The sequence below is a fragment of the Peromyscus maniculatus genome, chromosome 3 (genome assembly GCF_049852395.1).
Source record: "Peromyscus maniculatus bairdii isolate BWxNUB_F1_BW_parent chromosome 3, HU_Pman_BW_mat_3.1, whole genome shotgun sequence".
Lineage (NCBI taxonomy): Eukaryota > Metazoa > Chordata > Mammalia > Rodentia > Cricetidae > Peromyscus > Peromyscus maniculatus.
In genome coordinates, this window is record NC_134854.1 from 140,351,025 (window position 1) to 140,364,799 (window position 13,775).

The 13,775-nt window shown below is 40.4% G+C and overlaps 1 protein-coding gene across 4 annotated transcripts in view; it reads right to left on the bottom strand.

The window, feature by feature from the left end:
- Window positions 1-2,200: 2,200 nt before the first annotated feature.
- Csgalnact2 (chondroitin sulfate N-acetylgalactosaminyltransferase 2) overlaps window positions 2,201-13,775 on the bottom strand; it is a 44,890-nt gene continuing 33,315 nt past the window's right edge. For 3 of the 4 annotated variants that reach the window (XM_076567700.1, XM_076567699.1, XM_076567702.1), the window contains 2 exons: window positions 8,562-8,643; window positions 2,201-4,600 (listed from right to left, as the gene is read on the bottom strand). In XM_076567700.1, coding sequence (XP_076423815.1) covers window positions 4,308-4,600; window positions 8,562-8,643 — 375 coding nt within the window. In that variant the 3' untranslated portion in view covers window positions 2,201-4,307. The remainder of the gene's footprint in view (window positions 4,601-8,561; window positions 8,644-13,775) is intronic. The other variant, XM_076567701.1, reaches the window with a different exon arrangement.

The window sequence follows — 13,775 nt, forward strand, 5'->3', positions numbered from 1 at the left end:
TTATTTTAATAAAGGCATGAACCACCACCTAGATGGCAAATATCTATCTATCTATCTATCTATCTATCTATCTATCTATCTATCTATCTATCTATCTATCTATCTATCTATTTATTATGCATATAGTGTTCTGCCTGCATCCCTGCAGGCCAGAAGAGAGCACCAGATTACATTACAGGTGGTTATAAGCCATCATGTGGTTGCTGGGAATTGAACTCAGGACCTTTGGAAGAACAGCCAGTGCTCTTAACCTCTGAGCCATCTCTCCAGCCCATGGCATGCTGTTTTTATTTCTAGGTATTTGTGGCATAACTTGAAATCAGGTTTGGTGATAACTCTGGCATTATTTTTATTTTCAGGACTGTTTTGGCTATTTGGGGTCTTTTGTGATTCCATATGAACTTTAAGATTCTTCTCTTAGTTTCTATGGGTATTGTATTGGAATTCTGATTAGTATAGCATCAAATCTGTGGATTGCCTTTGGCTGGAAGTTATCTCCATTATTACCCGGCCGATCCATGAGCATGGGTGGTATTTCCGCCTTCTGGAACCTTCAATTTCTTTCTTCAGTGTCTTAAAAGTTTTCATGGTAGAAGTCTTTCACTTCTTTGGTTGGGCTAATTCCAAGATGTTTTTGAGGTTATTGTGAATGGGGTTGTTTTCTTACTTTTTCCTCAGTATGTTTGTTGTTGGAATATAGGAAGGCTACTAATTTTTGTGTTAACTTTGTATCCTGCTACTTCCATGAATATGTTTATCAGCTACAGGTGTTTTGTTTTTTGTTGTTTTTTGTTTTTTGTTGCGTCTTCAGGAGTTTTTATGTATAGAATCTTACCATCTGCAAACACACATACTTATGCTTCCCTTTTCTATTTGTATCCTCATCTATCTCATTCTGTTGTCTTATTACGCTAAGGCTTCAAGGCCTATTGTTGAACAAGGGTGCAGAGAATAGACATCCTTGTCTTGTTCAATGGAAGCAGATCAAATTTTTCTCCATTTAGTCTAGTGTTGACTGTGGGCTTGTTGTATATTGCTGCTGCCTTTATTGTGTTGAGATATGTTTCCTGTGTCTTTAGATTCTCCAGGACTTTTTGCCATGAAAGGATATTGAATTCTGTCAAGGCCTTTTCTGCATTTAATGAGACAATCACTTGGTTTCTGTCTTTTGAGTATATTTAGGCGGTGGATTACATTTATTGATTTATGTATGATGAACCGCCTCTGCACCTCTAGGATGAGGTTGACTTAGCCATTTTGGATGATCTTTTTAAATTAGTTTGCAAGTCTTTTATTGAGAAAATTTATACCCATGTTCATCTAGGACAATGGTTCTCAACCTTCTTAATGCTTTGACCTTTAATACAGTCTCTCATGTTGTAGTGACCCCCCCCCAACCATAATTTATTTCACTGACACTTCATAGCCGTAATTTTGCCACTGTTATGAATAATATAAATATTTGATATGCAGGATGGTCTTAGGCAACCCCCATTAAAGGGCCATTTGACCCCAAAAGTGTCATGGCCCACAGGTTGAGAACTGCTGACCTAGGAGAGATTGTCCTATAATTCTTTATCTTTTCTCTTCTTCTTTCTTTCTTTCTTTCTTTCTTTCTTTCTTTCTTTCTTTCTTTCTTTCTTTCTTTCTTTCTTTCTTTTCTTTCTTTCTCCCTTCCTTCCTTCCTTCCTTCCTTCCTTCCTTTCTCTCTCTCTCCCTCTCTCTCTCTCTCTCTCTCTCTCTCTCCCTCCCTCTCTCTCTCTCTCCCTCCCTCCCTCCCTCTCTCTCCTCTCTCTTTCTTTCTTTTCTTTCTCTTTCTTCCTTCATTTCATTCTTTTTTTTTTAAGGGTCTTTGTTTGGCCTGGGTATCAAGGTAATATGGCTTTGTACAAAGAATTCCAAAAAGATTCTTCCTTTTCTATTTTACAGAAGAATTTCAGGAGTATTGTTTTCAGGTCTGATACAATTAAGTACGACCAAGGACATAAAGTAAACTCCACCCATGCTGCAAGGTGGTCTACTTTAGAAAGTAGTTCAATATATATACAACTAATGATACAGGAATTTTACTCCTACAGAAATTCTGGCACACTTAAAAGAGACATGTTCGGTCACAGCAAAAGAAAACAGTAAAAAGTATAAACAACCAAAAGCTACCAATAATTTTAACAACAAAAAAAAAACTTGGAAGCACCACAAATATTATCAATAAAATCAATATCATCGTATATTCATGAAATATTACTCAATAATAAAAATGAATCAATTTGGATATTAACATGGATGAACTTTAGGAACATAATACCTTATAAAAGTTAGAAAACATATACTGAAATAATAACATGAATTCAAAACCAGACAAAATTAAACAGAGATATACAGAGTTGGGAAACCTATGAAGAAAAACAAGTGACAAATTATCACAGAAATCAGGTTGTGACTGACAGGAAGAGCGAGGATGGACGTACTAGAAAGGCACAGAGGGCTAGTCCCGGTGCTTGAGGCTGCGCTCTGCACTGCGTCTGCTCTATTATCCTTCAATGTCACAACCGCACACCGTGTACCTTATTGAACTTAAGACATTTTAAATGAGAAAGAAATTACTTTACCACATTTTCATTTAACTTTTGGTAACAAAATACTTTATTGGTACCACTTAATGTAAAAAATATAGTAATTCTTTCATTGTTCAGCTTCCATCTTTAAATAAATGCTAGTTTTAAAAAAATAGGAGTTAAAGTAAAAATCATCTGATTATCTCAAAACCAAGTCAAAATCCACCTTTGCAAATAATCAAGTTCCCTAATTTTAAATACCATGTTCACGGTCTTCACAATAAAAGTGTATAAAGGAGACGCTGGCTTTTCTTACTCTGCAGAAAGCACTTATGCATCTTAAAAAAAAACACCTAAACACTACCCCAGCTAGACCCCTCAACAAGTAGTTATTATGAAACTGGATTCACTTTAGCACCTAGAAATTTGGCATTTGTAACATTTGAGAGTGTATGACTTACTGAACAAAAATGACTTTTCCTGGGTTTTCATGGGTTATATACAAATAGTAGGTCCCTTTTAAAAGTCAAGGGTTAAAAAAATTATGCATGCCTTTTACTTTGTCTAGTAAATGGCCCAATGATAAAATATCCATGTGTGATAAATATTATAGTACAGTCCTATTAGAATATAATTTCTTATTCATCTTGTCTCAATATAATTTACACTTCAATTAAAATAACATTCAATCTGTACATAATTTTTTAAAGTACTCCATAATTCATATTTCTATCAGATTACTTTCCTTCTTTCCCTTTTCTCAAACCAGAGTGACTTTATTATATAATGCATTAAATAGCTTTTTTTTTCAATGAAACTCCTTCAACTGAAAGTATAATACAAATGCAAACACAGTTGTGGCAAATATTAACATATTAGAAAATAAATATATATGTACCCATGCTAAATAAGACAGTGCAAAACAAAAGCCATACAAAACCATGCTATAATGTTCATATCTTCTATGCCTCTTCAGGAAGGTTCTGATGCATCTGGCTTATAGAAAAAGTTGTTCCCAAACATAGTTATTTTCCTGCATTCCAATATAATAAAATGCTTTGTTTAAAAGCTCTGCATTTACTTGTTTGTTCAAAACAATCTACTGCAGCTTTGACTATACATTTTGAACACGATTGTAACATAAGGATATATTTATAAACAAACCATAGATTCTAAACTATGTCTGCTGTATCCATTGGCTTAAAAACAGATATTTAGAGGTAAAGCAACAAGAAGTTAAGGGACTTTGCTTTCTGCCTTTATGATGGGCTAGAGATTTCAGATATGCCATTTAATTATTCTGTGAAAAAATATTCTGCATGTGATCAACAAAAGCTCTCATTTAAAACTGAAGTTGAATGATTGACTTAGTGGTTAGCAGGTGATATCTGCCTGTAGACAATGACAACCAATGCTCTGTTCCCTGCAGGAATGTGCTGACCAACCCAATGTCAGCCTAGCACACCTGGACCAATCAGAACACAGGGACCAGGCAGAATCGATTTCAAACTATTTTGGGAACAAATATCAAATTTCCTTTTGTCAACTGTTTCATACTATAGTACTCTCACAAAACAGGCTTTGCATCAAAACGCCTGTGTTTGCTTCTTACATCAATCTGAACTACAAAACACATTCAGAAAGAACAGGAAAACCAGTTTTTCTCTGGAAGAGGCACAGAATCTCGGGTTGGAATTAAGGCTGAATAAGCAGTGCTGGTTTGTGGTTCAGACTTGACTGTGTTGATGGCTGTCACCCAGCAGCATCACTGTTTGTTCTGTATGCCTGTTTGCGAAGATGCATCTCTATTTCCTCCCTGAAGACCATCATTCCCAGGTGGGAGTGAGAAGCCTCATTCATGGCTTTGGATTGGATGCACATCCGGTACTGCTCAGGCGTCAGCTCATCTGCACAGTGTTTCTCATGCCAGAGGTGGAAAAGACCAGGAACTGGAGTCCGAATCACAATGAGATCACCATGTAAGTATTTCCGGTAAAGATGAACATCCTCTCCACCCCAGCCTTTTACTTCCATGTCGAATCCACCTGCAGGAACAAAACGGACACTTCAAGTGTCTGACAGCCAGCGCATAAACAAGCATCCTAACAGTGAATGTTCTGCTTCAGGGAGATGGCCTGGGCCAGCACAGAGACAACAGCATTGTAGGATAACTTCCTGGTTTGGAACTCCCATTAACAGCTGACAGTTAGACTTCACAGGTTCAACATCAGCTGCTGAGAACATCGCCATCACAGTAAGTATTTAAGAACACTAAGTTCTACAGAAGTCAAAGGAGAAGGAAATACAACCACACCCCCACCATTAATACTTTTCTCTGTCCCTCAAGAAACAGGATTTTCTAGGTTATAGAAAACTTTCCATAGGGAAAACACAAGAAATGGACCAAGCTGGAGAAAGAAGTTTCAGACTGGGTGCACAGATGGTGTCACACAGGCCTGTTCTCTGGACTACACTGCCACCATCTTCATGAGTTCACTCAGCCTGTTTGCAAAAGATCACCAGAGACTGACTTGTTGACTACTGACCTTCCTCACAGGAGCAGGGAGGGTCGTGGGACCCTCACTGCAGTATCCAGCCCCGTCTCCCAACCAGGGATATACATACAATCTGCCCTAATTGCAAGTGGCCTCTGGGAGGACAGTCCACAGTGTAGGAAGGCCTAGGGAGGGGGTGCAATCCATCTGGCCATGGGAGAATCTTTATCTATGCTGAGTGCAGGCTTTCCAGTGTGGCTGCTTTAAAATCCCCTACGCTCCAGCCTGTAACTTACTCACTGGTCTGTAAGTAAGTCTAATGGCTTCAATGGAGAAAAGTGCTAGACTGTACCTTGCTGTCTCCTTGGGGTCTTTGGAGGAAGAGTAAACATTGCTTACATCTTCTTTAGGGAAGGGATTTTAGCAACAGATGGTTTGAAGCCATAGGAATGAACTGGGTTGCTGAAGGAGGTCAGAATAAAGATAAGGCCTAGGTTTAAATACTAAGAAATGCCAAGTTTTAGAGGTTAAACATAGGCAGAAAAAGGCAAATTAGCAAGAGGCTAAGAAGTCAATTCAGGCAAGGGAGAAAACTCTGGAAAAGGCGCCATGATAGTAGCCAACTGAAGAAAGTATTCAAGGAATAAGTTGCCAGTGGTGTGTTACTCAAATAGGGACTTTAAAAAAAGAAAGAAAAAAGAAACAGAAAAATAATTTAAGAACACTGAGCATGGTGGTACACACCTGTAATACCAACACTCAGGAGGTAGAGGCAGGGGCATCTTAAGTTTGAGGACAGTCTGAGCTACTAAAGGCTGTGCATGAGGTGCAGCTGGGTCCAGTCTCCATACTGAATAAATTTAAAAAAGAGAGAGAGCGTGACAGTGGACCTGGCAGCATAACTGTTATAATCTTACTAGCAAAATTCTGATGAGTAGTAAAAGCAGAGGCTAACTGTAGTGGGTGGCAATGAGATGGAGATACTTTTAAAACTGGGTTCAAGCTAAACAACTGACTTTTAAAAAGTTAATTAACTAATGAGCACTCTGTCTGCATGCCACAAGAGGACATCAGATCCCACCAGGTGGTTGTTGGTGCTGGGACTCGTACTCAGGACCTCTGGAAGAGCAGCCAATGCTCTTAACCACTGAGCCATCTCTCCAGCCCCAACAACTGACTTTTTAAAGAAGAAAGGAAAACAAAAAAGTACTTGAAGTTTTTTGAACAATTAGAAAACAGTCTTAAAAACACAATTTTGATCAGACAGAACAGAGGGAAGAAGGATGCACCAAGTTCTCAGTGCAGGTCACAAGTTTACTAAAACCCTGAGACCTAAATAACCCATAACAAAACCCCCAATAAGATATTACTTCACACACACTCCATAATAGCTGAAATTAAAAAAAAAAAAAAAAGCTACCAGGGCTGAAGAGACGCCTCAGTGGTTAAGAGCACTAGTTGCTTTTCCAGAGGTCCTGAGTTCAGTTCCCAGCACCCACATGGTGGCTCACAACCACCTGCAATGGGATCCGATGCCCTCTTCCGGAGCACAGGTGTACATGCAAACACAGCGCTCATATACATAAAATATATAAACCAATCTTAGAAAGAAGATAACAACACAAACTATGAGGCTGCAGAGACATTAGCACTATCATATTCTGCTGGGAGAATGTAAACAGACAGAGGCCTTTTGGAAAGCACCATGGTAATTCCTGAAAAGGTTAACCACAGTTACCTGATGGATTACTTTTCTCCCTGCTGTGACTAATACCTGACATGAAGCAATTTAAGGAAAAATTATTTCGGCTCATAGTTCAAGGGTCCATCACAGCAGGCATGGCTGCAGGAGTGTGAGCAGCTGGTCACATTTTCTTCCCAGCCAGGATCAGAGAGTGATGAATCGTGCAGTTAGATTGCTTTTTTTATTTAGTTTAGGACCCTAGCGCATGGAATGAGATGGCCCACATTTAACATGGGTCTTCCCATCTGAATTAATTCAGAAATCCCTCACAGACATGACCAGAGTTTTGTTTCCTTGGTGGTTCTAAATCCCTTCAAGTTGATATTCAAGATGAACCGTCACACCATATAACCCTACTATAGGAAGGAGAATGAACAACATATCTCCACAAAGGTGTATACACTAATATTCAAATGTTCATAACAGAAATACTCATAATAGCCTAGAAACAGAATCCAAGCATCTATCTACAGACAGAAAAATGTGGTATAACCATATAGTGGAACATTATTTGGCTAAAAAAAAGGAATAAAGTAACCAATACATGGCACACAGCTAAACTTGAAAACATCATGATGAGTGAAAGAAATCAGTAATAAAAGACCATGGGATGTGCTACTGCAATTATGTTAAGTGCTCAGAAGAGGCAAACCAATAGGAAGTAGATTAATGGGTCTGGGAGTGAGGGAATTGGTGGGCAATGGAGAATAATTACTACTGGGTACATGGTTTCTTTTAAGGGTGGTAACAGTCTAAATTGATTGGTGATAACTATACAACTTAGGTAACTGTACATTTCAAGCTGGTAAATTTCACAAGTGATCTGTAAGTCAATGTAGTACTCAAAACATTACAATATTGTTACAGCATACAAAATCTGTTTTTGAAAGATAGTGAGTGCTTACTATTTTACTATGTTAAAAAAATTAGGAAAATGCCATTTGCTTTATCATTACTTCTTGTTTTTCCATTATTCAAGTATAATGATAAAGAGACAGAGTGGAAGGACTTAAATAAATGGCTAACTATAAAAGTGAATTTATTATGGATTAAGAATATCACAAGAAACATCCTATGGCTTCCACTGCATTATGGAAATGGAGACACTAAATAACTGGAGTCATAGGATTCACTTACCAAACCACTCTCTGACACTTCACTTTTTTGTGACTATGACTAAAACTGAGGGGAAGAGGGAAACTAAGCCAGACCTTTCACCACTTCTTTGGGCCAGGGGTAGACAACGTCTCCAGCTCCCACTTCAGAGATGGCCTCTTCCCCTGTCTTCACTCTGGGAATTCTGCACAGTACTTAAACAGAAAACTAAAAAGGGCGCCATCTCTAGATGAAAAAGAAGAAGCCCTTTAACTAGATAGTCCACGATTTCTGAGCTGTGACACCTACTGACACAACAGTAAAGTTGTACCGAGCTCTAGAAGAGTGCTCCAAACAACTGACACATAGTAAAGTTGTACCGAGCTCTAGAAGGGTGCTCCAAACAACTGCAGCCCAGTAACATGCAGTCCGTGTTTCCTCAACGTGGAGTGTTTTTGTTTGTAAAGAAACTAGTAAATTTAGTTTTTACCTTTATAACCCCACTTGTACTAATCTAAAACATTAATTATAAACTTCACTTTACCTTTCATATTTCAGATATAACCCTTACAATTTAACCAAAAGTACTCAAATCTGATACCTTCTGGAAAAAGGTCATAAGGCCTAGACTAAAGACATCAAGTTCTATCCTTAGGTGTAATGTATACGTACCAATGGTCAGGAAATCTGATTGATATTGACAAGTCATCCCAAAGCCAAAATCTCTCCAAAAACCAGAATCCTTTTTATGAACCTTATGTTAAAGAAGAAAAAATTCAATTTAATCTTTAATAACTAGAAGTTTTAATCAATAATTAAACCATTTTACAAAAGCTGTTTGTGCTGTCATTTCTGTGACTGACAAGGGATATATGAACTTATTCTGTTAAAACCTTACAAACAAACAAACAAAGACTCCAATCTGCAGGAGCACAGGCTTCCTGTCGCTTGGAAGTGAACTGAACTCAGCCCCGTGCAGAGTCCAGGCTGAGTTACTAATAACAAGACAGCACAGTCCTGACGTCAGGGGACTCCTGAGAGGACGACAAGAGCTACATGGATGTGTACCACAATGTGCCACCATCACCTGTACACACACCTTATCTGGGTGTTTATCAGCACCCATTCCCCAGCTCCTTTGGAACAGTTTTGTTCTGGTAATTATTTGGTTTTAGGAAACTCCTGTCACCTGTAGCTTCTGAACCAGGCTTTGTACCTGTGAGAAAGTTTCACCCCACTTCGTTCAAGTTGATTGCTAACAGGTACTGAGACAGAATTCAAACCAACAAGCTAAAAAGGGAGGGGTGTTGGGCACATTAGATCCTTTACTCTTAGGAGAAAGTTTGTTCTTTTTATGCAGCATAAGCAAGAGGCCAACAAACTACAGCCCAGGGCTAACTCTTTCCTGCCACCTGCTTTATAAATAACTTTATCATGACAAAGTTTTCCCAATACAGGGAGAGAGAGCCGCACAGTTACGACTGGACCATTTGGCCTAGAAAGCCTAAAATATCTCCCATCAGCTCTTTACAGAGTGTGCCAACAATTGGTAAAGGGTACAAAAGAAGTTTGGAACTACCAAATCCTTGTTTGCCATGAGGAAAGCCAATGTTAAAATTGTTGCTGTTGAAGTCCTAGTAGAGAAACACAAAATTAGGGATTTGTAGGAAAGTAGCAAACCAAGATATATTCATTTCAAAAAGGCCACGCCAATGCCAAGACCAGGGGGAGGCAGAACAGAGGAACAGCCTAGTCTGTGTCAGAGTCTCTTATAGAACACTCTGAGCAGGTAAAACTTTGAGCCGGGACCTGAATGAAAGGAGCGGAGAAGCCATGCAAATATCTGGAAGACAGTGAAAGTCAGGAGGGAGCATCCATAGAGCTTTGTCTAAAGACTGTTCAACAAAGGAAGGAGCAACCGTGGTAAGAATACAGTAAGTGAGACCCTACGGCGATCCAGAAGAGGCAAAATGCTAGGATGAGAGCGAGGGAGGACGGCTGAAGGAGTCCTTGTCAAAGGGGACAGATCAGCTCTAGTCACCATGGAAGGGCAGGCTGGGCCCAGGAAGTTGTCTGTCTTCAGTCCTATGGGGCAGCTCTTCCACTGGGAATGGCAGAGGCTGGGGCAGCAGGCAGACAGAGCTCTTGAGAGGAGAAGGAAGATCTGGATGCTTAAAAAAGATACGTGAAATAGAAACAAAGTAAGCTGAAGGAGAAGGCTTCTGGGAGGGGCAGGGGTCAGCATGATCCCAAGGACAAAGAGTGGTAAGAAGTAGGGTGCAAGGCTCCAAGGCAGCCCAGGAGCCGAGGCCTGGACTCAGACATCTAAGGCAGAATGTGTGTGGAGAGGACTACAGTCTACCTCCCTGGGTCTGGGTGACAGTCATCCTTAAAAAGGTTGGGATTCTGTAAGATAGCACTGTAGAGAAGAGCAGACAAAGAAGGAGAGCACACAGCAAAGTACCCAGGGCCACTCGGGCCCACTGAGTCTGGCCTGGGTCAGGACATGAAGGTAAGGAGGGCCAAAGCAAGGTACCTCATGCAAACTGAGCACTGAGACAGCTTCCTGCAGAAACCAAGCTGGAGTTGGAATCTGACTGACAAGGGAACCAAGGTAAAGATGTCCTGGGGGAGGAGTTCAGACAAAACGATAGTTCACCAAGGCCTGCAGGTAAGAAGATCAGCAGGGATTAGGGAGTAAGACAAGGAGAGGTATTGTAGCCAACAGTCTACAAACTTATCTTGTAGAAAGCTGTGGAGTAAGTATTTTCGGGTCTAAGGAACATACAGTCTGTCACAGTTCTTGTATTGTGAAAACAGTCATTGACATAAATAATCAAATGAGGAGGCTGTACTCCAGTAAACTTTATTATGGACACTAGGATTTTAACTTCATATAATTGTCATGTGTGATAAAATATCAATTTAAAAACCATTAACATTTTACATATAATCCCCAATCTGTGGGCCATATAAAGTAAGGAAGACAGCAGGCATGGTGATGCACACCTTTAATCCCAGCACTCGGGAGGCAGAGGCAGGGGGATCTCTGTGAGTTTAAGGCCAGCCTGGGCTACAGAGGGAGTTCCAGGGCCTGGCTTGAACTGCATAGTGATACCTTGTCTTAAAAAAAAATCATAATAATAAAAAAAAACAAATTTAAACAGCAAAAAAAAAATGGGAAAAAAAAATCAGTTCACATTAATTAAAGAAGGATAAAATTTAACCACAAACCACAGCTGCTGGCCTCTGACCTCTGGCCTAGGATAAGCAGGGCCATGTTACTAGTCCAGTGTGTTTGGTCATATGGTTTGGCCTTTATCCTAAAAGCAGTAGAACTTCTCTGAAGAGTTGTAGGAATAATACGGATGTTTTTGAAAATCACTTGCTAGATTAAAGAGAGTAGGTTGCAAAAGCCAAGATCAGAGGCACTTATGAAGCAATAATTATAGGTAAGGATGTAAAGCTGGTGGTGTGTAGCTAGAGTTTTCCTGCCTGGCCCACATTCAGGACAAATCTTTGTCACCCACCAGTCCCACAGCTGCTCAGACCCAACCAAGTAAATACAGAGACTTATATTGCTTACAAACTGTATGGCCATGGCAGGCTTCTTGCTAACTGTTCTTATAGCTTAAATTAATCCATTTCTATAAATCTATACCTTGCCACGTGGCTTGTGGCTTACGGGCGTCTTCACATAGTGCTTGTCATGGCGGCAGCTGGCAGTGACTCTGCCTCAGCCTTCCACTTCCCAGAATTCTTCTCCTCCTTGTCCCACCTATACTTCCTCCTGCCTGGTCACTGGCCAATCAGTATTTTATTTATTAACCAATCAGAGCAACAGATCTGACATACAGACCATCCCACAGCAGCGGTGTACACAGAGCAGAGAGAAGTGAAGTGGATGGAAGTGGAAAAGACTCAGGGAATGGACCTAAGTCCAAGTGACTGAATGGGTGGCAGTGAGGACTAATGCCAGATGTCACAGGCTGCCTCTTGAATGAGGGGTCAATGATGTGCCATCCTCTCAGATGGAACCCAGGGGAAGGGCTGACCCAGAGAAGCACAATGTGGAGCTGGGCTCAAGCCATTGAAGCAGAAGCCACTTGTGAACACAGAGAGCTTTGCAGAGACTGACAGATGTAACAAGGTTGTAGACGGTCTGAAAATGCTGCTGTACGAAACAGGAGAGAAGATCAGGAAATAGAATGAGCCGGGCAGCCCTGAGGGCTCTGCTTAGCTGGGAACTGACAGATGCAGACTAACTTTTTAGTTCCACTTCCTTGAAGCGGGCATGTTTTCCCCCTCTAAAATATAAAGTTCTCTTACAGCAGGACTTTCACAAATTCTGATCATTCCTACAGTATAATTAGCACACAGATCAATGCCATGCATATGGTTAACATTCAATTTATATGCTGAATGAATAAATAAATGAATTTATAAGTATAGTTTTACTGACAGAATAATTTCAATATTCTTTTTTCTTTTGAAATGGTGCTAAAGACTGAACCAAGAGTTTGACTATAATAGCTGAGGCTAGTATGAACATTTCTTATGTAGCCCAGGCTGGCCTGGAACTTGAGAGCCTCTAGTCTCAGCCTGTCAAGTACTGAAACTAGAGGAATGCATCACCATGCCTGGCTTAAAGTCTAATATCTCTTTAGTCAAAACACAACAATGTAGAATATTAAAGAAAGCAAACTACCTATTTTAACATCTCTACCCCATCCTAACTCTGATTCTATACATATTATGACTGTGAAGGGAATATGTTCTTTAAATTTAGTTCCTATGAAAACTCTTCAGATGTTATCAGTCTAGAGAAAAGGATTAATTAGCTCTGTTTCATTTTGAAACTTATTTGGATTTTTAATCCCAGTTGTTAATACTTACTGCACTGCTATATGGCTACATGAAGCAGGCAGGCTAACCATAACCTAAATATCTAGCCCCCACCGTCCTATCCTCCAGGAATGCCAGGTTCACAAAGGCAGCTAGCAACACGGAACCCTCCTTGAATGTATATAGGAACACACATCTACCATGGCTACAGCTAAGTCCTGATCTTTCTTATTTTCATTCCTTTCTTTTCCTCAGTTTCTACATCTGGTCCAACAACAAGCTCTCAGTTCTGTTTCCAGATAAAATCTAAACATCTGTGCAGTTAACATCTTTGGCACAGCTATAACCACACCCCTACTTCCATCTACTGCAAGTCCTACTGGCTGCCTCTTGCCAGAGTTACAGTCCTTCTCTCTCTAAATGCTAGCACCTGCACCATACACTGTGGACTCCTTCTAGGGGTTCCACCACTTCTATGGGACCTGGCTCAGCACTGTGCCTGCACCAGGCCAGCTGTGCTCCAACCACTGGAGCTTAGCTGCTTCCTTCCAGCCATTCCATGGCTGTCAATAGCCTCATCCCTGAAATGCCCTTTTGACTGAACACAGCACAGAAATCACCTCATCGGTTTTTACAACTTGGTTTGTTTTAATCATGTTTATTATCTGACTTTATTTTTGTCTTCTTCCAGAATAAAGATCCTTGTGAGCATGGTAGGGTTCTCAGTGAAATACAGTGGTTGGCAAGGAACAGTCCCATACGATTAGATGACTTACAATAACAGAGGCAGGCTGTGTGGTGCCTCAGAGTAAGCATGCAGCACACTACCTGGGCCCCAGTCTGGTCAGCTTACCAGACACAACAGCAGCACAGCTGTGCTCTCATCTGTTAAAGGGCGTCATGAAAGAATCCATCACAAAGGTTGTCAGGGGGATTAGAGGGGCTAACACATAGGCCAAACGGAGCAGTACCATACACACAGGAAAGGGTACAGCAACATTAGCTGTTATTACAACATCTCCTGTTTGGGCATGGCGTCAC